This window comes from Dermochelys coriacea, chromosome 12, assembly GCF_009764565.3.
Source record: "Dermochelys coriacea isolate rDerCor1 chromosome 12, rDerCor1.pri.v4, whole genome shotgun sequence".
Taxonomy (NCBI): Eukaryota; Metazoa; Chordata; order Testudines; family Dermochelyidae; genus Dermochelys; species Dermochelys coriacea.
The window spans coordinates 35,762,608-35,790,476 of NC_050079.1; the positions used below are offsets into that span (position 1 = coordinate 35,762,608).

Consider the following 27,869-nt stretch of genomic DNA (forward strand, 5'->3'; position numbering starts at 1 on the left):
GAGCCTTTAGGCGTCACGTTCTCAGCTTTTCTCTGCAGCCACGAAGACTAGAAACTTAATTTTCTTTATTAATTACAGCTGCAACTCTCACAATTCCAGATGCTGGGGCTTTGAGAAGACACGCCATGTGTTTTGCAAGACTCATGGGGGGTAGTATGGGGGGGAAGGAAAGGGGGTGCAGAAATCACAAGAAAAAGCTACACCATCTCTCTACTTCCCTGGAGAGCTTCTAGAACAGTGGCTCTCAAATTTTTTTTTACTAGTGACCCCTTTCACATAGCAAGTCTCTGAGTGCGACCCCCAAAGGTCTAGGGTTTGCTAGGGGCAAAGTGGGGTTTGGGGTGGAGGTTGACAGCTTGTGACCATGTAATAACCTCACAACCCCTGAGTGGTCCCGACTCCCAGTTTGAGAACACCCTGTTCTAGAACCTTCCCTAACTCCCGATTGAAAGGATTGGTATGCACATTGTCTCTGCCCAAGGGGAAGGGGTTTGCAGCCTGAAAGAATGGGCACAACCTTCGGAGCCTGCGACGTATGGGGAAAGCGGACACCACACGCGTGGATCCATCCTGGAATCTTTACAACGGCTTGCCCTCCTCTCCACAGCAGCATGTCATACTGCCCAGGCATAAAGCCCTGTAGTGGCACAATGGGGCACTTGAGGTGTAGTTTAGCTGTATTAGCGATCCCTGGGAATTCCTCCTGGAGGTCCACTGAGTCAGGAAGGGAACATGCCACAGGGCATGGGTGCTCCACCCCCATCCAGCTAACTTCCCACCACCACCTGTGACTCACTCAATGCACACAGTCACTAAGAAGGGATAGCCAGCAGCAAAGGCATTTCTGCATCCACTTCCAGGATGTGCCCTCTTTCCTTCCCTTCCACCAACGGAAGAGAACAGGAGCATCAGGCCCTTTGATTTTAAAAGATCACCATAATCCTTGTTTCAGGGCCTGGCTTCTGCTCTGTTAGGCCAAACTCAGGTTATTTATTTAGTGACCATCTGCATGCAAGCATCTCATCTCTGGAGTCTGACAGATTCTGCGTTCCTTCTCTGCAAGGTGATTCACCAACCCAAGCTGTTGGCTGCATCTGCAATCACAAGCACATACATAGTACCACCCCCTTCCAGTCTTTTCTTGTGAGCGCACAGGATACTGAAACCTACATCAGCCCTGATCTTCCAGAGAAGCAGAGCAGATGGACAGTCAAGGGAGCACAGAATATACCTATCACAGCTGCTTCATCAGTTTAATAGGTCACTTGGTGTCCTTTTAGTGCAAGATGACGACACATAAAAGAACCATGAATTAGAGCACTTGCTTTTTGGTAAAGGAGCCCGTTATACTTGGTCCAACTTAAGTTTACTGTAACCAATTCAGCATGTTTTATTCCTATGCTGTCCCAACTACCACCATGTGAGACATCCAGGATGCCAAATGGGAAGTCTAATATTAATTCACACCACCCTCATCTAGATCCATAATAAAATTTCCCTGTATACCATATATATTGCATCACAAAGTAGCCCTACAGAAACATAAAAGGCTCTGTGCCATTTCCCCTGCCCCGTTCCACAGAAAATAAGTAACAAAGCCAACACAAGAAGCCGTTGAAAGCCAACAAATGTCACCTCAAAGCTAGAGCTGGTTGGAAACTTCTTTGTTGATAAAGTCAAAGTCAGAAAAGGAACAATTTTTCGTTTATTCAATATTTTTTGCAAAATAAAGTTATTTTCCAGTTTTGTTAAAATAGAAAAAAAAAGAAAAGAAAAATGCCCACAAATGTTGGAAATTTTGGAATTTCAAAACAAAATTTCTAGCAAAATATTTTCATTCCAAACAGTTTGATTGGCTCTTCTGAAAGATGACCCAAACCAGAAGAGCCATGTCTACGAGAACTACATGCAAGCAGAGAGTTTCCTTTCTCTTGAAGAGGCTTTTATTCCTGGCTGGTATGATGAACCTGTAGTAAGAAATTCCAATTCCAGCCAGCAAATCATCTTCAAGTCAATAACATATTAAGCCTAAGAGCATGTGGAGGGTTGGGAGAAATGGACGATAAACATTATGGTGAAGAGTGAGCACAAACCCCCCATTATGACTTTCAATATAGGCTTGGAGGAGACTATTAAAAAAAACAAACAAAAAAAAACCAACACCAAAATAAAATTAAAACAAACCCTGCTTCGTCAGACATGGATCAGACTGTGAATATCAACTCTACTACATATGATGCACACTTTGCTAAGCACCGTTCCTATAGGAGCCTACAAAGCTTGGTCCATTTTGAAGAAAAGTCAAGCCATCTGACAGAGTGAACTTCAGTTTGACCAGTGACCCACAGAGCCACAGATGCTGGGGCAATCTTGATTCTCAGGGGAAGAAAACAGAAGGAAAGGCGCTTAATCTCTCTCTGAAAGCAGCTGTATTAATATCAGTTAATATGAATGCTGAAGCTAACAAAATGCAACTCAAAGTGGAGTTATGACCCACTAGGCAACTCACTATCCTGTTAGTACACCAACTGTTATATCATATTATGTCCAGTGGCAGATTATCCAATGAGACCCATGCCCAGGGGCCCCGGCCAATTGGGGGCCCCCAGAAAAATGGGCTCCCCGGCAGAAATCCACCATGGGGCAGCAAAAGCCCAGAGTCTTGGCAGAAGCTGTGGGGCGGGCAGGGGAAGCCCCAACGCCCCGACCCCCAGCAGAAGTGCCAGGCAGGTGGGGGAAGCCCGAGCACCCAGACCCAGCTGAGGCCCCCAGACTGGAGGAGCTCTCACTCCCTGCTGCGGCCCCTTGGGGCTGCAGTGGAGGAGGTGGAATGGGGCAGGACCATGGTCAGAACAGGCGCAGGGCTATGGGGGAAGGGACAGAACAGGGTGGGGCCATAGGCGGGGCTGCAGGCGGAAGAGATGGGGTGGGGCCACGGTTCCGATTCCTGAGCCCTCTCACTTGGAGTCTCAGACTCCAATCCTAGCCTGAACATCCACACTGCAATTTAACAGCCCTGCAGTGCAAGCCAGCTGACCCAAGCCAGCAGTGGGTGTTTAATTGCTGTGTAGATATACCCATTGTGTTTAACAAGTGCAAAGGTTAGACATAAAAGAAAAAGCTGGTATAATTGCTAACAGTTCACCAACAAGAGAAGTAGATCTTTCTGGCAGAGTTCAGAGTGTGCAGTCAGAATCCCTGAGCAGAACTGGTTGAGTTTCACAAATAGTCTGAATCATGTTCACAGTGACAAGTTTTCAGTGAAACAGGATCCAAGCTTAAGTTCCTGTATATTCACGGATTTCCTCTTCCAGAGTTAACCAGTGCTATCCTGCCAAATCATTTCTCTGCATTAGAGCAAACAAAAGGAAGCAGTACTTCACACAATCCACAGTCAACCTGTAGAACTCATTGCCAGGAGATGTTGTGAAGGCCAAAAGTGTAACTGGGTTCAAAAAGAATTAGATAAATTCATGGGTGATAGACCTATCAATAGCTATTAGCCAAAATGGTCAGGGACACAGCTCCATGCCCCAGGTGTCCCTAAACCTCCAATTGCCAGAAGCTGGGACTGGACAACAGGGGATGAATCACTTGAAATTGCACTGTTCATTCCCTCTGAAGTATATGGCACTGGCCATGGTAAGGAGACAGGATATTGGGCTGGGTGGACCATTGCTCTGATGTAATATGGCTGTTCTTATATAGAAGTAGTCAGTGCCTTAGTGAACTCCGGTTCTCTCCCCCTCCCCAAGTGAAAAAGCCCAAGACACTTTAATTTCCTCCACCGCCTCTCCAAGAACACTTTAAACTGGCTTTAGAAGGTGGACGTTGATGTCTGCAGTTGTACATGCCAAGGGTGGGGTAGACGCTACGTAAATAATGAAGTAATAATACAATGAACACCTTAAAAATAAGGTCACTTAATCTCCTTCTCCCAAGTTTGTTCCTTATTTATCAGTAGGTAGTGTTTCCCTCTCCCCACCCCGCCAGTGGTTTCCTTGATTACAGGACCTATTCTGATCCACCCAAATATTTTAATACAATTGAATCAAAAAAGTTTCCCCACCAGACTACAAAGCTGCTACATTTCACACTGACTAGAATCAAGAAAGGTATATTAACTGCAAAAAGCCTTATAACAACATTAGTCCCATTGCTCAAACAAACTGGCAAAACCAATCATATTCTTAGATAAGGTCACCTCTGCTAGCTTTACTCACCCAGCTTTATTGCACCTAGGGACTGCAAGGAAAAGTCTGACAGAACGCTTTGTCCTTACATACCATGTGTTATGAATACCTTGGCCCTACAGAGCTAGTTATAGAGAAAATGTGGCAGATTTCCTCCAAAGTGTCCTTGTTCTTATTGCTTTCCATCTGGCTTTATTCATATTTTACTTGGAAAACATTGGCTTACTTAATATCCTCAAAGAAAGAGGCATGTGTGGAGAAAGTTAAAATTCTTCATTTTGTGTTTAGTTGAATCTTGGATGAACAGATTCCTTTTCCTATAGTCTTTGTAGCAGCCAAACCATCTTACTACATTTTATCAGGACATCACAATGCGAGTATACTCCTGTGGTTGTACAAAGTAAAAAGGGCGAGGAGAGAGTTTAAAAGGAACTAAAACTGCTCTTAACTCTGAGGAACTTTTCTTCTAAATGCTCTGAGGAAATCTACTCCACTTTTATAGCTAATTAAAAAACAATCTTTAAAAACCTCCAAGGACGTATTTTTAACATACTGTTAATGGATATGGCCATGTAGGATATTAATGAGAACTGGACAACTCAAGTTCTGCTCTTCAGGCTGTGAATATTAAGGGGCAAGAACCTCAGATTGTGTGGACTGTTGAGCTACAACCATTGAAGTTCTACCTCTGTGTGTTTTCCACAAAGTCTACCACTGACAAATACTTGCCAACATTTTGGGACACCAGAGTTTTCCCCTCTACTCCAAACAGGAAGCAAGAATTGTAGCTCCCGCCCCCTTAAATGATAAATCGATGTCCATATTTTGAATTCTGATTAATTGGCTGAGGGTAAAAAAATGCCCAAACACACAAAACTAGAAAAAGCTCACCACTTTTTCTACCATAGCAACCCAACTACACTGGGAGAAAATAAAATGAAGCTCCCAAACATGACAATATGTAGGAGGTTAATTCCAGGGATATACCACTTTTATGGGATGCAGCACTTTGCATGCATAACAAGACACATCTGCAAATGTTTTAGAAACCTTTGGGGGAAGAATTGTGTGTATATAATCCTAAGTAATAGTATGGCTGTCTTGCAATGAAACCAAAGGGAGTTTAATTCGCATGTTGCCAATTTTGAATACTCTTGCAGCTAGATACTGGTTCTAGTCCCAAAGAACATTGGGTTGCATATGAGCATTATGTAGCATTAAACTGCAAACTCAGAAGTCGCCGTCTCATGGCCTTGGATACCCATTTTGTGCCAGATGCCTGTTCAGTGTTAACCGATATCTACTGCCTGTCATGGGTAAGCTGTAAGAAATGAGCCACATGGTAAAGATCATGGGCCCTCTAGTTGTTTAGTGTCAGACCACTTGGCTTCCTGCTAACATGACACAAACTCTGTCCCTTCTTGACCCTCCCTGATGCAAGCTAGAATGTTAAGCTGTTAATCAACAGGAAGTAAGACTGTTCAAGCTGACATTTTAAAATTTTATTATAAAGGAAACTATCAGAGCTGAGGTTGTCTAAGAGAAGCATGACTGTGTAGGAGACACTGGAGAAGGAAGGGACATGGGCCCAGTTTGGAAGGGGGAAAAGCCCAACATCTGCTTTCTCTTTTAAACACCTGGCTCTGGTTTCAATTCTTCACCCCTTAAACCTCAGTATGCAGACACCAATGCTCTGAGTCACCTGGGAGGAGATGCTCCTAGAACAGCTATTCCCATCACCACACTGGTAAGGGCCCAGCCCCTGTGCAGCACTTAGTCCCTGGTAAGGGTTAGGCCTTTGGAACCTTAACAAAAGCTCACTGAAGTCAACTTCAATGGGCTTGGGCTTAGGTCCTATAATCTTCTTTAAAAGAAAGACTGATGTTTAGCATCATGATTATAAACATAAGACAAAACATAACCAAGGCCGATAATCCATTCTAATGTCCACCCAACACACATCCAGTGTGCTTAGGTCCAGGACATTAGCTCATGAGACTGATGAGCCATCAGCCACAGCAGAGTTCCTTTGCTCTCAGGGCTAAGTACTTGTCTCACTGAAGTCAATACCAAAATGCACTCAAGCCTCAGTACAGATAGGATGTGGTCCAGAGACAAGAAGACCAAAGTCCTCATGACTTGTTCACAGATGGGTTGTTAGGAGCATAAGCTAGAGTCCAGCAGTATCATAGCTAACTCTTTGTTTCTTATAATTATTACATGCCTGACTGAGGGCACATCTCCAGATACATTTTCATGGAAGTGATGCCTAACAGCCTCCAAAAGTCAAGAAAGTTTCAAACTCCTGCAAAATGGTGAACCGTGGACTCTTTCCCCTCCCCCAACCTCCACAAAAAAAATCTATATGCAGTTCCGTTATTAGCATCTTGATACATCCCATTGAAACAAATACTGGGGTTGATTTTCTGTTGCATTAAAGGGTTGAGGGGCCTTTAAGGGATATAAATGACTTTGGGGAATACCCCCACCAGCCACGGTGGCCCTCTATTGGCTTCTCTCCTAGTGTAAAGGGAAGGATGGTCCAATGGTAGAGCATTAGCTTAGGACAGGGGAGACCTGGGTTTAATTCCCTGCTCCAGCAGGGACTTCCTGTATAACTATGGCCAAGTCACTTAGCCTCTCTGGGCCTTAGTTCCCTAACTGGAAAAAGGGGATAACATTTTCTTACTTCACAGAAGCGTTGTGAGAATACATACATTAGGGATTGTGAAACACTTGGAGATTTACAGATGACAGGTGTAGAAACAGGCTATTATGATGATGTAGGGACTGGGATTGGACCCAGGCTATGGCTACTTTTTGAGCTTATGGGAAACGGAGAGTTTAAAATTAGAGCAGTCCTGAGGCAGCTCTGATGCCAAGGACCAGACAGACCTCTGACAGGCTCCAGAATACAGTGAGTGTAAAGGGGACTTAACCCTGTTCAACACAGGAATGGTGGAAGCAGACAAAGTTCCAGATGACCATAGGGAAGTGGTTGGCAAACAGATGCTGCTTTAACTGCTCCTCCAAGGAGCTATGCTTTACACAGCAGTGGGGGGGGGACAGGAGGGGGAAGGCTTTGCAGCCAAGAATGCACAGTCAATGTGAAATTCCCAAAAATAATTACCATAAAGGACGGATCATCAATTTTCACAGGTTTGCCCTTCAAATATATGTTAAAGGGGAAAGCAGGCAAAGGAAGGACTCAGATGAGCACGAGAGACTCAACAATATCCTGTAAAGTCCAAAATTACAAAGGTATTTTGGAGCCTAAAGATGCAAATCGACACCTAATGGGATTTATAAAAAAGCACTTAAGTGAGTTAGGCACCTTAGCTGTTTTGGTGCATTGCTAAGTCTCCCCAGGCACCTACCTGCATCTTTAGGCACCAAAACATCTTTAAAAATTTGGGACTAAGTTTTTAAACTACTGAATTCTATTACTTACTGATTGCAATCCACCTTTATACAAGGAGCATTGCACTAGGGCACGATCTTACGGGCTGGTTCCATTTCCCCCCCCCCCCCGTGCATGCATGCATGCATGCACACGTGTGCACACACACACACCCTGATGCTAATCAGAAATGCCTTATGCTGTATCTATTCCATACCAAGAGTTTTAATTCCTCTGAATGTTGACTGCACAGTACCTTTGGTCTGCTCTTTACAGACACATGAATAGCTCTTCCATCTCATGCTGTCCCAGTACAGGTATTTATCTCTACTGGGACTTTCCTAACAGCAGCCTAGTTATTTCTTTTGTCATGGTTGTAAACATTTGGTTCTCAATGGGATGGAGAAACTTCTAAGCACCATACTATTAAACTGCAGTGTAGCCATAAAAAAAAAAAAATTGCAAATAGGGACTGTTCCACTCTGTTCCTTTAATAATATTGGGGAGAGAGAAATAAGTTCAGCTATTGGTTAGTCTGGCATCACTGACATTTACAAAACCCTTAACTGTGTATTTCTGACTGGGATTATTTTAAGTCCAGGATCCCAGGCAAGGTCACTCCACTCTTCTCAGCCATGCATTCAACAGCCCCCATTATTACGGTTTGACATAAACACAGATCCTCCTTCCCACCCTGTTGTTCAAAAAAACAAAAAACCCAAACCTTCAAACCTTTATCTATCTTTCTGGCTCTGAATCCACTAACTCAGCTTTTTGTCTAAAAGTGTATTGACGGCATGAAGTGTTTAATGCCAAATTCATGCCATGGTTGGATCTATGCCACTAGCACAAGCACAAGGGAGAGCAATCTCTGGAAAAAAGTAGATCAAAAGCCTTGAATAAAATCCTCGTTTAATGGAGATGAAGCCCCAGAGATATTAGTGAATGCAGTAAAGCAGCCCTGGGTCTATGCTCAAAGGAAATGACACATGTGCAGTAACAGGTTTCCCCCCCCCCATGTGAGTCTGTCAGTTTCCCACCCAGTTTTCCTCTTCCTATTTAAAAATGTCACCCATGTAGTTTCAGTGTCCCAGAATAACAGGAAAGGGGTAAAATGCAATTATTGCATATTTCACTGCTATGCTTTTCTGCAGATAACCCTGTGGTTGGTGGAAGGCTCAGGAACAGGTCCTATGTGCAGGGCCATTGAAGGCAAAGCTCTGGTGTAGAACAGACTTGTACATCCACAGAGGAATAAACCCTCGCAAGATACGTTGGGTGCAGCAGGGCTCAAACTGTGATCCATGGGACTTATACGGTCCCCTTTACCATCGTACCTAAACACTTAATCTTTAATATATTGTTTAAGTGGTAGTCCAGAGTGTCTATGGAGAGCTGGCTGGTCACATGGTATCTTTGCCAGTTGCTAACACCATCTTTAGGTGTCGTGTTCTGTCCCATCTAGTGGCACCGAGACCACTTAGAGAGAGAAAATAAGTCTGCTCTACAGCCTTAGCTAACAGTCAGCTCATGCGGTAAAGGCTCATGCACTAATAAGCTCCAGGGGTCCCCAGTTCGATCCTCCCCCCTGGCAACCAGGGTCTGTCAGCATTACACTAAGTCAAATTAAAAGAAGCCAAAAATATACTACATAATTTCCTGATTTTCCTCATGGAGGCTATAGCTGTAGTTGCAGCAGAGACATTTGGGGATCACCAGTGGTATTCGGAATGGAGATGTCTATGAGACAGACAATCAGTTTATTAAGGGGCAGGCAACACTACTGATAATTCCTAGCACAATGCAGGAAGTGCAAAAAGCAAGCACCCCATAAGGGCGTGAACAAAAGAACTTCCTGTATCTTTGAGCCAAGTGAATTAGCACCCACTGACTCCGCCTTCCCTCTAATCAAATGCCCAGGAGGGAAGCAATATGCACACCACACCAAAGGTGCTTTTAATAAGAATGGCCATTAGAGAAAGCAGGAGACACAGATGCTTTCTGTTTGAGAGCATATTGTAACAGATGGCCTGGTAAGCAGAGCAGAGTGAATTTGCACTGAGGTACCTCAACCTACACTTGGTGAGCTGAGGTTTTGTATGCCAGCTCCCACTTGCATCTTCAACCACTGAATCATAGGAGGCTTTACAAAAGGCAGCTGCACGTTGGGGGGAGGGGGGGGGAGAAAGAGGATCTTTCAAGTCTGTATTGTTCAGACAATAGGAATCCAAAAAAAGGAAAGAAGTCTACTTTGAAGCCAGTGGCATTTGTTTTAATCCACATTTTTCCATTGAATTTTTGTTTCAGCGGAAATTTTCCAACCAGCTCTACGGTGTACTAAGAGTTGTCACCTTTCCTCCAGATGGGAAGGAAAGCTGTCTTCACAGCTGGCACCAATCCCGTTTCCTGACTGATGTCTAGTGGTCCAGTTCAGGCTGGTTGCACAGATGGAGTCACTAAAACTAGCATATCTTCCTTCCCCAATTTGTGTAACATCCGTTAGTTCGTGGGTGGAGGAATTAGCAGTCTGACACTTGGCTGAGTCTGTATAGCTGGTACCTCTTCACTTCCTGTGGTTTATTAAAGCTTCAAGCACATGTGCTTCAGAGATATTTTGTCAAGGGTTAATCTGCTCTTGCCTTCTTCTATTCAAGGCCTGCTGAGGGGCCTGTCCAGCCCCTAGCATGGGCTAATGCAAGAGCACAGGTCTACCCTGGCCACACCTTTTATATGAAACCTCTCTTTTATAGTCTGAACTTCACAGAGCTGAAAGATCCTTTTTGTTGGAGGAACTGCAAGGCTAGTGGGGTCAGTTCTGCACTGAGAAATTCACCAGCAGAAGAGGTGGGGTGAATTCTGCTTTGGTCTATGTCCCTTTTAGTGCCGTGCTTGTAATAAGGGTTTGATGCACAAAATTGCTGGCAAGGAACTGAAATTGGATGATGATCCCAAGAGGTCGTGACTCCAGTGGCTACTGCTCTACAGCCCGCCCAGGACAAGTTCTGGGGGTCAGCTGCCTCTGACAGAGCCTCTTCTCTCCAACTACCTGCTCCAGCTGCTTGTTACAGAGGGGATAACAGGTAAGGAAGAGATGACAGGCAAGAAGCACTCAGTCAGGAAGAGGCACAGTCAGTATCATCCCAGACAGAGCAGTTAGAATCAAGCCAGACAAAACAAGAGATTTAAGCTTTAAAAATAAATGGCAGAGAAAATAAGTGTGGAAGGGTTCCAGCCTTGGAAGCTGTTTGACTGTCTTAGTCACTGGCAGGGGAGAGAAATGTGGAAGGCATTCAGCAATCTCAGCTAGTAATCGCCCTTGTTCAACCCAGAGGCCTGTGGCTGACCCTCTCTTAGGCAATGTGGGCCTGAATTTCAGAAGAGCTGAGTACACAGAAATACAACTGATGTCAATGGGAGCTGCAGGAGCTCAGCACCTCTGTGTTTGTCTTCTCCATCTGGACATGTGTCCTTTCAAAATGGATTTTTCTGGCACCTCTCTTAGGACAAATACCTTTTCCTCTCTCTTAGAGAGTCTCCTTTGGCCTGCTAACTCCTCCCACCCACCTTCTTATAAGATCACAGAATGATAGAAAAAGAGTCATCTCTTCCAGGTACCATGAATCCAACTCTTCTGATAGGAGCTACATAATTTAAGTTTCTCCGTAAAGTAAATGAGATCAGCTGGGGACTATTGCTCTTTTAAGAGGTATCCAGGCAATCCTGACAGCATCCTCCAGCAGTGGTTTGAATAGGGCAATTAAGGCATCTTGATTCAAGGACTACACATTTCTAGCCTCTGGGAATTTAATATCTTTCCCTGCCAACAGCTACATACTGATTAGAGTCCCAGTCCTCCCCCATTTAAGTTCAATGGAAGTTTTGGCATTGAATTCAATGTAAGAGAATCTGACCCTAGCTGGTTCCATGACTGGGCCCGTTCTGGACAGAGAGGCCCCTTCACAGTGGTTATTAGCATGTTAGCAGGCCAGGGACTGTTACATTACTCCTTGAGGAACAGACCTTGTTCATCTTCCGTGAGACAGATAATTAATATTACAGGCAATTAAAAGTCATAGCTGGGATAGATAAACTTGGAAGGCTTTGCCAGAATTACAGACCAACATTTTGAAATGAATCCAGGCTATACTTGAACAATTAGCAATAAATACTTCAAGCCTGGCACATCACCATATGAATTAAATGACACATAGCCAACAAGAACATGGGGAAGCGGAGTACACATACAAAATATCCCCATGGGGCTAGTTTGAAAGTAATAAAGACAGTTTTTGCAAACACTTTGTGTCTTAATGTCAGTAGTAGTTAACTATTTCCTGGTTTTCCACCATTCCATTACCACTTTCCATCAGCCCTTTAGCACTCTACTTCTGTGACACAGTTCAACACACAGCTGCCACATTTAAACCTTGAACTGCAACTGTTTTTGCAGTGTCACATAATTAATTTCTTTTCAACACTATTTGTTCAAACAAGTCTCCTATATAATTTCTCATTCTATTAGTTCTTAAGTTTTGTGATTTAAAATTAGTGTTTTTACTGCATAATTAGTGCTATTAAAAGAATTTATTGTAGAAGGTTTCTATAAAGCAAAGATTTATTTTTAATACTATGGATGTATTAGCCATAATAACTTAAATGGGTATTTTTCCTCTCTTCAGTTAAGAGATTTCACCCTTTAAATTTTAGAGTTAAACAATAAAGCCTGAGCTAAGAGCTTCCTCCTGTTTAGAGGGAAACTGGAAGGGAATCAAAACGCATCCATTGTGCAAAAGAAAAAAAAACACGCTGCACATATTTAAATTTGTGGGTGAAACAAAGGAAGTATTAGATTAAAGAGTTTGACTGCTATGTGAGTGCATTGCATTGGGCTCATTATACTCTGTAGTAGTATGAAAATCCAATCATTCTGGACAGGATGAGACAGTAAACTATGGAAGCAAGCAGGGACACATTCCGCTTTACACAAGTTTACTCCAATTCTTTTCTCCCTTTTATTAAGCAGCAAGCAGCAGCAGTCTGTCATCTACACAAGCAACCAGATTGGCCTTACCTTTGCATTCCCTTGTAAACTCGTCATAGTCTGTTCCTTGGTCTCCGGGGACTATTGTGGAGCCATCATATTTAAAAGTCACCCTTTGGGAAGGAGAAAGGGAGGTAAATAATAAAATATTAATGCTTGAATGGGGAAGACTCTTTAAGAACGTTAAGGCATTTAATAGTCAAATGGAGACTGTCGGAAATTAGAGGGATTCCAGCACTTTCAGATTACAAACACAATCCTGGTTGTGTATTGTATGTAGCTGGTCATTGTAAATCAGACGACAAGCCCCGTCTGCCCAGTATTTAAAATTTACTTGAGAGCACATTGAAAACATCGGCTCAATCACTTACTGTACAAATCCGCATTCTTCAGCTTGCCCGGGCAGCGTGGCGGGGCTGAATCTCATGACAGGCTGGACTCAGAGAAAGCTTGTGCCAGAAGGGTACGAAGATCATCAGGCGCGGAAACTTACCAGTTAATATTCGTGCCATCATCCCGCACGAGGTTGTAGGCTTCTCTGCATGCCTCCTTGTCGATTTTAGTTGCCATTTGCTTGAGAACTGGCGGCAAGGGGGGGAATTTCAGATGAATGAACGTGCCTGCGCCCCCCTCTCCCTCCAAGCACCAAACAAATCAGCGGGGAGGAACCCTTGGTCAGGTCAGGGCTGGGAGCTGGGCCGGCTTTTGGAAAGATCCAGCAGACGAGCTGCAGCCTGCGCAAGGAAATGATGCGGTGGCTTTGTGCTTAGAAGTCCTCCTGCAGCCGGTCCCCCAGTATTGCTCGGAGCCCTGCTGAACGATCAGGCCCTGCGGCTCTTAACCTCTTCCCTGCCTCGCTCCAGGAGCGGAGAGCTCTGCCCCATTGGGGCTGCGGCTCCCAACACAGGCGCTGGCGGGGGGGGGTGGAGGGGGGGAGCCGGCCTCCTCCGCTCGCTTATTTCTGCCCATCTAAACAGAAAGCAGCGCAGCAACACCCCTCCGTTTTGCACCACAGTGGTGTTTCCTTCTCACCCCCTCCCTCCCACGGGTTTGGGGTTTTTTTTTTTTTTTTGCAACCCCCCCCCCCATCCTCCTCTGCAAAAGCATTACAGGGATTGCAATGCGATGATGTAATCGCTTTAGCGAGAGGGTGCGGGAAGCCCGTGAAACTGACCCAAAAAAATAATAATCGTCTTGCCAGAGATCTGTCACTGGCTTCAGTGTTTCATGGGGACGATGAAGAGGGCTCTGCTAGAGAGACGCTTTGGCGGGATGTGTTAGGCTAACCCCCCCCGTGGCTCGAACAGAAAGTGATGCATTACATAGCCGCTCACACACGGGATCAGGAAACAGGGACAAACCTTGTGCAAGATGACACGGCCCCTTGTTACTCCTCGGGGCCAAGAAGAGGTTCCAGAAGATCGAGAGGTAGCCCAGCGGGAGGACACCTGACCAGGAGCAAGCTGGTGCAGGTAGGAGATGTGGAAGAAAGGGACTGGGCCCTGGTGGGTGACGACAGGGAAGTGGGGGGGCAGAGCCAGAGCATGAGCAAACCCCCGGAGAATGTTCCATAAATGCAATAAATAGGCAATTCTGCTGATGCAAGTTTTTTTTTGTTTTGGTTTGTTTTTTAAGCATGGTAAGGCTAAACTAATGTGCTGCATACAAAATGGGCAGGAAAGAAGGGAAGCCCGCCAAAAGCTTTTAACCATGGCAGGAAGATGAAAGATCTTGAACTCTGGGTGTGGGTGATTTCGCATTTCCGTCCGTCGGGATTACCCCAGGTCTCAACTTGTGACGGGAGCCGCGCCAGCTCCTCTGTCTTCTTCGGCTTGGGGGGGGGCGGGGTTCAACCCTGTGTTTCAGAGGCAGCTAGCTCCCCCTCTTGGTCTGAAAATTACAAAGACAAACTAGTGTTACCCCAGAACAGTGCATATGTTGGCACTTGGGACATAGATTTACAGAGCTAGAGAACAAGAGGTGAATTTTGCAGCTGCAAAATTTAAACCTGCATTTCTGCACTCACAACAAGGGAGATGTATACCTGATCCTGTAACTCCCCGAAAAATCAGAGGTTGTAATTAATCAGAGGTTGTAATTAATAGTGAAGAAAATCAGAGTTTTGAAAACTAGACAGTGACAGTAGAATCTCAAAAAAAGAAAAGGAGGACTTGTGGCACCATAGAGACTAACAAATTTATTTGAGCATAAGCTTTCCTGAGCTACAGCTCACTTCATCGGATGCGCTGTAGCTCACGAAAGCTTATGCTCTAATAAATTTGTTAGTCTCTAAGGTGCCACAAGTACTCCTTTTCTTTTTGCGAATACAGACTAACACTGAAGATTTGGAGACTCCTTGTGAATGACTGAATTTTTCAAATAAATGAACAACCACAATAAAAAAGAGCCTATTCCATCACATTGTATAGACCATACCTTGTTCATTTCCCTTGACAACTATACATAGTTTTAATGATTAGTGAGATAAGGTGGGTGAGGTAATCTCTTTTATTGGACCAATTTCTGTTGGCAAAACAGATGAGCTTTGGAGCTTACACAGAGCTCTTCCTCAGGTCTGGGAAATTTACTCAGTAGCACAGCTAAATACAAAGTAGAACTGATTGTTTAGCATAAATAGTTAAAACATGTTTCAAGGGACCAACCTGGATACAACACTACATATACATTAATTACTAGTAGCATTTCAGAATACACTGTTGTATATTTTGTAAAAGTGATGAAGTTTTAGTAGTATGTCCCGTGTCTGTCCCCCCCTTCATCACCCTAGGGGAGGGGTAAGGGTGGGGTAGCCCTATGGTTAAGTCAATATGGTTGCACTCAGCCACAGGGCTGCATAGTCCAATGGCCAGAGTCAACAGAACTCCCCTTGTCTTCAGGGAAGCACACCCCAATCACCAGAGTCCATGGGAGGGGGATTTGGTGGGTCACCCGCAACACACCAACTGCTGCAGGGACACTGGCTAGTCCCTCCCTGGGCTGCTTCCTGACATGTCTCCTGTCGCTGAAGTCAGAGTGCCTTTAGGGTCGGGGTGCCTCGGGTGGCAATGTCAGTTTCTCTAGGGCAGTGCTACTCAAAGTGGTGGTCCGCGGACCGGTGCCGGTCCGCGAGCCATCAGCTGCCGGTCTGCATGCACATTGGAAAAAAAATTGCTGGTCCCCCACATCAGATAGCTTGAGAAGCACTGCTCTAGGGCATCTGTCGGTGCCAAGGTGCCTGTCTGGGCCTTGGCGTCTCCTGCTCCCTCAGTCCAGATGCCTGCCTGCTCCTGAGCTGGAGCCAGCGAGGCACATCCTTCTTCCTCAGCAATCCACCCCCACTGAGCTGCTCCCATTTATACTGCAGCAACAGTTGACTGCATGCCCAGCAGGGTCGAAGGGGCATGGCTTCTGCTGCTAAGAGCACTGCCTTAACCCCTTCTGCTCTGGTGCGGGGCCAGTACACCCCATCACATAGTAGAAGGCCCCACCACAGCATTCATTTATTAAATATTTGTTGAGAAAGGAAAGGGGGGTGAGATCACCCACTGATGTGTTAATTATAAAGCATGTGGCTTACCACTGTACAGTTGGGAGCCCTGATCCTGCAAGAAGATCCCTGTAAGCAGATGATGAGCAAATCACAGTGAGTCAGGCTAATCCCAGCAGTGAATCTCAATGATTTAGGTAAAGTTAAAGTCAGTGGGAGTAGAGATAAATCTGCATTAAAGTCAATGGGAGTTGAGGGCACTCAGCATCTGGGAGGATCAGGTCCTACATTCTGGTAGGCTACAGACACTAGGTGGCAGTGTGGTCACACACTTTAATAGCAAAAAGAAAAGGAGTACTTGTGGCGCCTTAGAGACTAACAAATTTATTAGAGCATAAGCTTTCGTGAGCTACAGCTGTAGCTCACGAAAGCTTATGCTCTAATAAATTTGTTAGTCTCTAAGGTGCCACAAGTACTCCTTTTCTTTTTGCGAATACATACTAACATGGCTGCTACTCTGAAACCTGACACTTTAATAGGTCTAACTTTCCATCCATTCCTTATGGACCTGTTTGAAAGCCTGAGTGAGGTCCATTTTACTTAACAGATAATTGCTCATATACAAAACACTTTTCTAGTCCACCATTCTCATCATTTGCTAATTCCTGAGCTACTGAGGTCACACAGATGAGAGGTAGGTGATGTCAGATTTCACTATAATTGGAAAGAAAAAAGTCCAAGCTTTATCAACTCTCAACCATCCACAATTTAATTGTACACTTCTCTGCTCTTCTGTAGTTGGAATGTTTGAAGCCCCGAGGGATGTGGGACATTAACGTAGATAGAACAATGAGTCAGGAACCTCAGTGTTCATATTTAGACTGCCAGTAACCTCTGAACATTATGTCAGTCCTGGAAATCCATGCCCTCACCATGTGACCGCATCCTGCCTTTAACTGACATGCTTTCCTTCCTTCCCCTCTCTGCCTTTTTTTACAGGCATGTAGGATAAAACAATGCTCTCAGATGTACCTGTGGGAATTTGGAGGGGTGGGGCGGGAAAGTAACCACTTTATCTGCTTTGGTAGTTGGTACCAAATTTGCACCTGCGTAACTGAAAGGAGATTTTGGGGCATTGTCTTTTTTAATGGTAATTCTGGGGCCAATCATCTCCCCCTCTGTGCATGCATGCACCCATGGGGTGGTGATGGTGCCGGGTGAGGGGGAGTTCTAGCCAGCTGCATATGCAGCACCATTTGCATCTTTTCCGGCAGGCTGGCTGCAGCTCCAGCGATGTGAGTGGAGAACTTGATGGGTTTGGAGAGGGATGCACAGATACTACTGGAAAGATAATATAGCTCCAGACCATGTTGTGTGGCCAAGACACAGACCCAGATCCACACAGACCCGCACAAGTCCCAATTTTGGCTGCACTCATCATTGTCATGATCATCATCACTCCCATAACAGCATTGGTCGTTGGGGCACCATCATTGATGAGCAATCAACCAATTGTCTCCACCCTCGACAATTGTGTGTTAGTACTTGAGTCTCCACGAAGTCCATTCCTGTCCACTCTTTTATGTTGTCAGTCCATGTCTTCTTCTGTCTATCTCTTCTTTTCTTTCCCTGTACTGTCCCTTGGAGGATGCTCTTGGATAGGCCAGATGATCTTGTTACATGGCCGTACCACTTCAGCTTGCGCTTCTTCACGGTTGTCAGGAGGTCTTCATATGACCTAGCGCGTTGGGTGATGACGTTGTGGACCTCTTCATTAGTGACGTGGTCAAAGTAGGAGATGCCCAGGATTTTACAGAAGTATCTCATCTCTGCTACCTGTATATTCCTTTCAGGTTCTGCCATAAGGGTCCACACACATACAGAAAAATGGAGATGACCAGTGTGTGCAGCAGTTTCAGTTTGGGTTCCAGGGAGATGTTCTTATTCCTCCAAATTGGCTTTAGCTTTGCCACTGTTGTTTGCACAGTTCTCACCAGAATTTCTGCCTTTGATCCTTCATCAATGATGATTGTCCCTAAATTCTTGAACAGTTTCACTGTCTCCAGCTCTTGTCCACTGACAGCGATATGTCATCACATTTGTTTGTCATCAGCTTGGTTTTCTCTGCTCTGATTTCCATGCTGTATTTTGAGAAGGTTTCATCCAATCGTTTCACAAGGTTGGCAAGTTTATCTTCGCTGCCTGCCAGGCTGTCAACGTCATCAGCGAATCGAAGAGTTGAGATTGTTCGCCCCCCAGTGCTGACTGTGCGTATGTGATCTTCTAGGGTATCAGTCATTATGCGCTCCAAGTAGATGTTGAACAGTGTGCGCGAAAGAAGGTAACCTTGCCAGACTCCAACAGTGATGCAAAACCACTCTCCTATTGTGCCATTGACGAGAACGGCACTGCTGGCCTTGGCATACAGTTGTTAAATGGTAAGAATAAGCTTATCACCAACATTATACTTCTACTTGGTTCCCAGAGAGCTTCGTGCCATACTCTGTCAAACGCCTTCTTGAAGTCAACAAAGACATGGTCAATGTCCTACTGGTGTTGCAAGAACTTCTCACATAGAATACAAAGGTTGAAAATCTGTTCTGTGGTACTTCTTCCAGCACTAAAGACAGCCTGTTCTTCAGCGATGATATTCTCCACTTGTGGCTGCACTACCATCCACCAAAACCAATAGGCTTTTAAGTTTTTTCCACAGTTGCTGCACACTAAGAATCCAGATGCCTGATTTCCACCTAAGCAGGAAAGCAATTCACAAACCAGGGGAAGACAGGCATTGCATGCAGGGCCCAATCCATTAGGTATGCTGAAAATCTGATGACTGAATCAGGTCCCATTCAAGTGTCGTCAACACTATCCACCTTATAAGTTTTTCCCAGTGGTTAGAGCACTTGCATGGGAGATCCAGGTTCAATTGCCCTTTCTCCAGTAGAGGAGACAGGACCTCTCAGGAGGATCCTGTAACCATTGAGCTATTTGATAGTCTGATGGGGGGCTCCCTCATTCTCTCCTGCTGAAACTGTTCCATGGGGGATAAATAATGAAAGAGTGATTGGAGATGGAGGACTGGGCCCATGGTCTCCCACCAGGGTCTCTCACTCACACTCACACTCACTCCCTGGCCCAATGACTGTGTAAGGATTTATCCACAGTAGAACAGTCATTGGACCAGAGGGAGAGGTGGGAGGACAGAATACTGCATGATTAATGGGATTTCTATTAAGGCTCTATTTGGCCATGGGAGACTGTAAGTTAAAATGGATCATTAGCAGCTTGCCCCTGCTCCTTCACCACTCATCCATCACACCTTTGCTCCTTTTCTAGCTATTTCTATCATTCCACTCTGCTGGGCCATCTTTTGTTTCTAGCTCAGTATTGGGAGAGCAGCACCTCCCTTCAGGAGGTGACCCTGCTTTGATGGTGCACACATTGGGCCACGGACAGAGGGGAAAAATCCCCCACCCCCAAGAAACCCATAGTGGAACCCATAGTGTGGGGTGGGGAAAGCAGTGGGTCTGCTGCATTCTCCCTGCTCCCTCCCAGGCTCCACCAGGACCCCTGCTTGCTCTGCACAGCGCAGCCAGGGCCTAGGAGAATGAAGGCATGTGGTATGGCTGCTCTGTGCACCCTCAGGTGCATACAAACACAAATCTGCCCGGGAATTGCTGCTGGTCAGGCTGCAAATCTTGTGTGTATACATGAGTGCGTGCACGCAGGGGTGGTGGATATTGTGGCCATCACGGGTGTGCATGCTCACAGCAACCCATGTTGCTGAAGAGGTGTGCTGCTGCATTTTGTCCTCATTGTATTTTCCTGAGGACATACAGTTTCATATCCAGATAAATAAAAAGACCATATGGTTATTGGGGTTGTTATGAACACTTTTTGATGGCTTGGCTACGTGTTAAGTACATGCACACCCCTTTACAGAGATTTTTAAAATCACAAATTTAAATTGAACCTAAGTAATCACATCACCTAAGTAATAGTATAGTCTCTTATAATGATTGTCCTGATTCAAATATTTGCAACAGTTACCTTATTTGCATTGCATACCTACTGCTGCTAACCCCCAAAACAATCATGGAATTATAACAATAGTTGCAAATATCACATGTAAGAAGTGCTAGGAAAACTTAACAGGATGTATTAGGCTGGCCTGTGTTTAGATATTTGCCATACAACCTGTTACCAAGGGATAACTTTTTAAGTGGTAGGGATTTGGTATAGAGTTACTCAAAAAATGGGCACCTTCTAGGACAGGGGGTTTCAATCTTTTTCTTTCTAAGCCCCCCTAACCCCTCCCCACACATGCTATAAAAACTCCACGGCCCACCTGTGCCACAATAATTGGTTTTCTGCATATTAGAGCCAAGGGTGGCATTAGGGTTGCAAGCAGGGCAATTGCCTGGGGCCCCCTGCCACAGGGGCTCCCACGAAGCTACATTTCGCAGTCTTCGGCTTCAACCCCAGGTGGTGGGGCTCAGGGCCCTGGGCTTCAGCCCCATGCAATGGGGCTTTGCCTTTCTACCCTGGGCCCCAGCGAGTCTAATGCTGGCCCTGCTTGGTGCCCCCCCCCCCCGAAACCTGCTCATGGCCCCGCCCAGGGGCCCCCGGACCTCTGGTTGAGAACCAGTGCTCTAAGATGATAAAATAATAGTCATTTTAAAGGAAGCGTCCAGCTGTCTGCTGAGCACGAAGGCTTATTCCAGCTCGCCTCCTGCCAGGATCTACTTTCAAAATGCCCTGGGTGGGAGTCTACGTCTCCTTCAGGGCCCAATCCTGCAAGATTTGAGAACCCTACACTCCCAGGAAAGTCAAGAGATATTCAGCATCTTAGAGCTGCCTCCCTCTACTCCCATCCCTTGCTGGGGCCTGGCCAGAAAGGGGGTGCTGAGATCTGTTTGGAAGTGGGAGTCCAGCAGCCAGGTTCAACCCTTCAGCAGTCCTGGCCTTTAGCCCAGAGCCTGAGCTTTGGCATCCATGCAGCAGGTGGGAAGAGAGGCAGGTCAGGTAGGATAATCAGGCCGTGGAGAGGTGAGGAGCTGGGGAGCAGTATGTACTAACTTAAAAGTTATTAAGTCATCTCCTCCTGCAGGAGATAACTGAACAATATAAAGCCCAGGTCATGCAAAAATCAATGCATGCCGGTAACTTTCTGTAGGGGACTGACTTTGGGGGTCATGTAATGGGAGGCCTAAGAGCGTGACCAGGAGTTGCCCTGAGAGCAGGGGGAAGTGTGCCAGCTAAGACTCGGAGCAGGAGGTCGCAGTGACCTGTCCCTTCCCGTCTCCTCCTGCCTCTGCAAACCAACCTTGCACCTTTTCCCTGGACAAGGCAGAAAGGAACCAGAGTCCTGCCTGAGTGGAATATTAATTCCCACGCACTGAGCCTCAGGCTGCCAGAGCAGCAGCTGCCTGTCTTGGGGGCTGCTTGTTGTTTGTTTGCAGTAATTTGGCCTGATGTCAAGCGGCCTTTCCTAATCCCACCCCGTTTATTATCCCCTTCTCCTCCCCTCCAAACAGCACAGCTCCTCTCTCCCTATTGGCTCCTTCCCCTTTCAATCCAGCCAGCATTTCCTGGATGAGACATGGCTGCAGAGGGAGAGACACCAGCAGCGGCCAGACCAGCCTCAGCACCAGCCTGCAGCGCTGAGTCCCTTTGGGGCAGCTGGCACTCCGGCCTGGAGACTGTAGGGACGCTGCACAGTGGTAAACTCTCCTTTTCTTAGTACCTAGATGGCATTGGGTCCCAGCCTTTCATCTGTCCCAATTGCACTGAACAACAGGAACATGCCTCGTGCTGCAGCACTGAGCCAAGTGGAGCACAGCAAAACCTGAGAGTAATTAGTTAACCCCCCCCCCTTTAGTCAGGGCAACTCTGTGCCTTTTCCTTCCTGCCCCCCACCCCGCAATAGTGATCTGAGGCATTGCAATAAAATGCAATGAAAAATTCGAGTGATCCAGACTGCTGCTCCCCCCCCGCTTTTATCTGTGCTTTCAGGGTTTCAGTGCGTCATGCCAGATTCTTGCTTGGCTATAGCTAAATTGGGGGGGGGGGTGTATGTGTGTGTGCGTACGTACCCCCAACCCCTGCAGAACCTGATCTCTTTAAGGGCTCTACAGATAAGAAATGTGTGTGGAAAAACTGAGCCAAGGTGGGTGAGGCAATGTCTTTGAATTAAAACTGAAGAGGAATCTCTTACCTTTCACCAGAGCTGATTCCCTCAGACACTGTCTCTCTGTCCATGTATCTGAATCTGTGTGAATATCTGCTGTAGAAGAAATCCTGAGCCAAATGATGTGGTGGTTCCCTAGCCTCATTATTATAGAGAGGACCAGACCCATAACTCTCTTTCAAATGATGGCTCTGCTCAGGGTAGCAGGTGTAGGTCTCAGTGGAAGTGAGTGACCTCTCTCCATTTCTTTCCAGGACTTAACCTGTTCTCAGGCAGGCAGACCTGTGCAGCTACAGGTGAATTTCCACCAGTCGGTGATGAGACAAAATGTCTTTAATGGGGTGTGTGTGTTGATCTGTTGCTGGGCTCAAAAATACTGTTTGACATAGCTGCGCATTGCTATTTGAGCCCATGCCCCCACCCCATCCCTGTGGCCGAATCTGCCTGTAATAGCTAAATAGTTCAGAGGGATTCTCTCTAGGATTTTTGACTCCAAACTGCGATGTAGCTTTAGAACTGTCGGAGAAACTCTTTTGTGTCATACAAGCTCCTAAAATAAATAAATGGACAAGAAGAGTGTCAGCTCTAACTCAGTCTGCCCCTTCTGCAGTGGGGGACAAGAACCCCAAGACAGTGTTTTTTGGTTATTTTTTTTCTTTATCCTTAAAGTGTATTTAATGCTGGTGAAAGATGCTGAATTAATAGCACTAGAAAATGAAGTAATCTATTTATTCCTTCACACTACCCTGCCAATGTGCCTCAAGGACCATCTGTAGGTGTAATCTGGTAGATCAGTTTCTCTGGCTTGTGCAGCCCTCCGTCTCTCTGCTAATAAGGGAACAGTTGTGGTGGTGATTTGGGTGATATAGTCACAGTCCTAATAAAAACTAGACTGAAACCCACCAGACTCACTTCAGCTACCTTGGGCTACTGCCCTTGGCTGGATTGGAACCAGCAACCTAGAGGAAAGCTCTGTATCCTATTACTGTTCAGACTTCTCATGGTGTGGTAGGGACTAGTAGTCAACCATTAAGCAATCTTTTTCAGAGGTGCGATGACATCGATAATACTGGTACATAACTAAAAGTGTTGTGGTGAGCTCTGATAATACACTAATGTACACTGAAGTTATCAATAAACTTGGTAAAACAAATTGTTGGCCAAACGACAAAATAAGACCAATAGAGGGGGTTAGCGAATCTATTTTCAACACTGAACTCTTTTTAACGTATAGATCAATATATACAGGTATATGTAAGTGGTCCTATTGTCTATTTTTTTATCACTATGTGACTGTTAGGCCATCACTGAGAGACTGATGTTAGGCTCATATGCTGAGAACTTATTTTCTGTTTTCTGTTCTAGAAGGATCACAAATCAGCCTATAATGGAGGCAACCAGACAAACGAGAATTTCTCGACCGCACAAGATAAGCGAATCCTCCAAGGTTAGTGAATTCTGCATTGCTGGCTAAAACTTGTAATTAAAATTATGATTACTTGGAAAGAGGTGCCACTCCTTTTTTAAGGTGGGGGGGGCACGTGAGACAACGGTGATGAAACAACTGGATATTTAGTTCCTAGGTATATAATGTAGCATGTAACAAGCTGATTTTAAAATGCAAGTTTGTTCCGCTGGCTGCAATTAAAAAAACTTCAGCAAATAGGCCACCTGTTCAGAGTGACTCATGATTTTTAAAAATGGTACATACTGGCAACACGTAATCCTTCTCTGTATCTAGAGGTTTTTCTGCAGTAATTCAAAGGGGGTGTATTTAATTTTGTTGCTGGATTGAAATTTTTTAAGATTTGTTAAAGAGACAAGTTAAATTTTATACCCAGGCTTAGGTTTTGTATGAATTTGAACCCTGATCCTGCAAATACTTACACGTGTGAGCACTCTCTGTGAACTCAGTGCGACTGCTCACATGCATAACATTCACTTTCTATGTAAGGGCTAAGGGTGCTGTTGGGATCTGTTTCTGCACCAATGCACAGCTACATTGACTTCAGTTGGGATCCCACGGTAGTCCTTACTAGTAGATTCTGATCCAGAAATGGAGACTAAATATTGTAAATCCGTCATGTTAATAATGATTCCGTTAATTTTATTTAATCTTAGTGAAAATGGGGGAGGGTTGTATTTCAATATTGCTCTGCAGTTTTTGCAATCTGAACACTATGCCCTTATACAAGTACAAGGGAGCCAGAAAAGCTAAATTCGTCAGTTTCAATATCTTTGTTGTCAAAGTTGACCAAAGAGTAAAGCATTAATAATAGTCCAGAGTAAAATGGATCTTCAAACTTTTCTCAGCTATAATAACTACAAGAGTTGAGAAACAGGTAAATAAACATTTTTAAAATACATGACTTTCAATCTTGTCCCTTTACCACTGCACAGATCGCATGTAGCATTTAAAAACTGTAGCAAAATAATTGCTTTACAACTCTATAATCTCAACAGCATTGTTTTGTCTTTTTGCGTATGCAGTTGCCATTATTGTTTGTTAACTTTAGAATTACTAGTTAATATTAAACCTGTTATACAGAATATAAATAGCATGGGTAAACTATTAATTTTTAATGTCAAAGTCGTCTTGGTCTTGATTTTTGCAGCTATCCATTTTTCTCAGTGTTCTAAGAGTGACTAGCTAACTTGGTAAACAGGTGAAGTGTACTAACATATTCTGAGTCATTTCTGCATAGTCCCGTGCGTGTGCTCAGTTTATGCTCCGTGTTCAAAGTGGCAGCACTTCTCCACTGAGACAAGAAGTCAGGGAATACAAATTGTCATAAGTGGCATTCAGGATTACCCTGCTGACTCTGCAGCACGTTTAATAAATAGGAGCCTTTGGTAATTTTTAAAATTCTGCTGTAATCTCGTTATGCAAGACGATGGTATTAAAGAACATTAGAGAGAGAGATGATGCTCCCGTTACAAAGGGAAGAGAGCATATATTATTTTTAGTTTAATCCAATATCTATACGTCTGAGGACTTCAGAATATGGTGTTACAAGCTGTCTGCTATTATCTGGTTGTTACCTAATGAAAGTTTGTCTTGCAGAACCAGCCCAAAATTACTGGTTTACCTTTTGGAGACTCCATATAGCATACTCGTGTCATTGCATGCTCTCTTATTTATTTGACATTACTTATGTCTGCTTTTGAAAAATGCTTTAACAAAGATAAAAACTTCCTAAAGTTTTAAATACATTCCATTTGTCATTGGGGGTTCACCTTGGAGTCTGCTGACAGCATTTTAACATTTCTATCATTAATGAGACCCTTTCAGTGCTATTTTTGTTATTTATTACTGGTATTATAGTAGTGCCTGGAGACCTTGACTGAGATCAGGGCCCCACGATGCTGGGTCCTGTGCAAACACATAATTCCTGCCCTGAGGAACTTAAATTCGTAGATCTTGTCTACATGGGGGACGATTTTAATATTTTAAGATGCAAATTTAAACCGACAGGGTTCTACTGGTATAATCCCCTCATTCCCTGTGTGAACACTCTTATTCCAATAGAACAGTGTATTTTTTTATGTTGCCTAAGAAAGGGTTGAAGATAAATCTAAAAAAGCCACTCTTACACCAGAAAGTGTGTGTCCACATGGCAAGTTTTATAGCTATACACTTATCGATATAACTGGTAAAACTTCCCCAATTTAGGGATGCTTATTTGAATTTTCTCTAATCCCTTGCAGCACGGTTCCATCGCCGATATAGTGCTACAGTGCAGGTAGGGGCATGGTCACGGGGCAGAATCCCATCCATAGAAGCTTTCACAACCTTGATGTAACCATCTCTACATCTATAATGGTTTATATTGGTCTAGCATTTGTCAGACCATGTACCACATTCTACACTTCCCAGACCATGTACCACATTCTAGACTTCCGATATATAATATGGAACAAAATGAAAACTACCTTAGTTTCTGGATGATCACAACAGTCAGTTGGGAATGGGTTACCATCATACTAGGTGGCTCTAAACACGGATGAACGGTATTATTATTTGAGTGCAGATAGTGTGTGTTGGACCTGTACGGAGAGGAAAACACAATCTGTGCCCCAAGGAGCTTACAAATGAGCTATCCTGCCAAGATTTACTATAGGAATAGCTTTACGTAAGTCTTGGCAGGTGACTACTGAAATCGGACACAAATCCAGCATGACAATTATTATACATGGGTTGAATGATCAACTGTATAATATGAACATTGTCCACTCCCAATATATATATTATATACCTAGTAGGTTACTTTTAAAAGACTTAATAGGCCCTTTGGGGTGCGAATCAGGAGAGGGGGGTTCCAGACATAAGCAGATGTTTGGAAGAAAGTGGGAAGAGCAGAATGGGAGTCAGTTAGGTCGGGTCTATACTACAGACTTTTGCCAGCATAGATATGTTGGTCAAGGTATGATGAGATGTGATTTGTGACTAACAGAGCTATGCTGGCAAATGTGCTTGGTGTAGACACAGTTATACCAGCAATATAGCTTATTTCACTTGGGGTGGCTGGAATAAGGTGTCCACATGAGTAGTGTTCTGTTGGTATACTATAAGAGTGCTTTTCTGGTATAGTTGTACCAGTAATGTGAACCTGGCCCCATAAATGTTTCATTCATGAAGGAGGTTTAGATACAGCATTGACCAAGTAGGAGGAAATGATGGCAGAAATGTACCATAGGAAAAGGTGAAGTGATGTAGTTTCTTGAAGAAGCTTGTGCTTCAAGTACATTGTTTTATGCCAGGGCTGACTACGCCAAATTGGCATCTAAACTGAACCCAGAGTAAAAAAATGTTTTCTTTCCTTATATATACTATACCTGGTGAAAGAGTATCTGCTCTTATGTGAGGATGAACACTTCATCTACTGAAGGAAGCTGCTGTCTGATATCATTTCTAAGGACATAAGAATGGCCAGATAGCATCAGACAAATGGTCCATATAGCCCAGTATCCTGTCTTCTGGCAATAGCCAAAGACCGGTGCTTCAGAGGGACTGAACAGAACAGTGCAATTATCAAGTGATCTGTCTCCTGTCATGCAGTCCTAGCTTCTGTCAATTTGAGGTTTAGGGACACCTGGGGCATGGGGTTGTATCCCTGACCATCTTGTCTAATAGCCATTGATGGACCTTTCCACCATGAACTTTTCTAATTCCCTTTTTTTTTTTTTAATCCAGTTATACTTTTGGCCTTCACAACATCCCCTAGTAATCAGTGTCACAGGCTGATCGTGCGTTGTATGAAGTACTTTCTTATGTTTGTTTTAAAGCTGCTGCCTATTAATCTCATAATATCATTCGTGTGTTATGTGAAGGGGTAAATAAGACTTCCTTATTCACTTTCTCCACACCGTTTATGATTTTATAGACCTCCATCATATCCCCCCCTTACTCATCTCTTTTTAATCTCTCCTCAGATGGAAGCTGTTCTATACCCGTAATCATTTTTGTTGCCCTTCTCTGTACCTTTTTCCAATTCTAATACACCTTTTTTGAGATAGGGTGGTCAGAACTGCATGTAGTATTCAAGGTGTGAGCC

General features: G+C 44.5%; 2 protein-coding genes across 5 annotated transcripts in view; one reads left to right on the forward strand and one right to left on the reverse strand.

Moving 5' to 3' along the window:
• COTL1 (coactosin like F-actin binding protein 1) overlaps nt 1–14,879 on the reverse strand; it is a 32,767-nt gene extending 17,888 nt beyond the window's left edge. Inside the window, exons 1-3 of one of the 2 annotated variants that reach the window (XM_038368294.2) lie at nt 13,996–14,879; nt 13,128–13,215; nt 12,665–12,747 (exon numbers count right to left, since the gene is read on the reverse strand). In XM_038368294.2, the coding sequence (XP_038224222.2) occupies nt 12,665–12,747; nt 13,128–13,215; nt 13,996–14,272 (448 nt within the window). In that variant the 5' untranslated portion in view covers nt 14,273–14,879. Of the gene's footprint in view, nt 1–12,664; nt 12,748–13,127; nt 13,216–13,832; nt 13,961–13,995 lie in introns of those variants that run through there. The other variant, XM_038368293.2, reaches the window with a different exon arrangement.
• Nucleotides 10,168–27,869, forward strand: part of KLHL36 (kelch like family member 36) — a 32,328-nt gene continuing 14,626 nt past the window's right edge. Inside the window, exons 1-2 of one of the 3 annotated variants that reach the window (XM_043495137.1) lie at nt 10,168–10,673; nt 23,680–23,761. In XM_043495137.1, the coding sequence (XP_043351072.1) occupies nt 23,702–23,761 (60 nt within the window). In that variant the 5' untranslated portion in view covers nt 10,168–10,673; nt 23,680–23,701. Of the gene's footprint in view, nt 10,674–13,968; nt 14,107–21,679; nt 21,848–23,679; nt 23,762–27,869 lie in introns of those variants that run through there. The other 2 variants (XM_038368289.2, XM_038368288.2) reach the window with 2 other exon arrangements.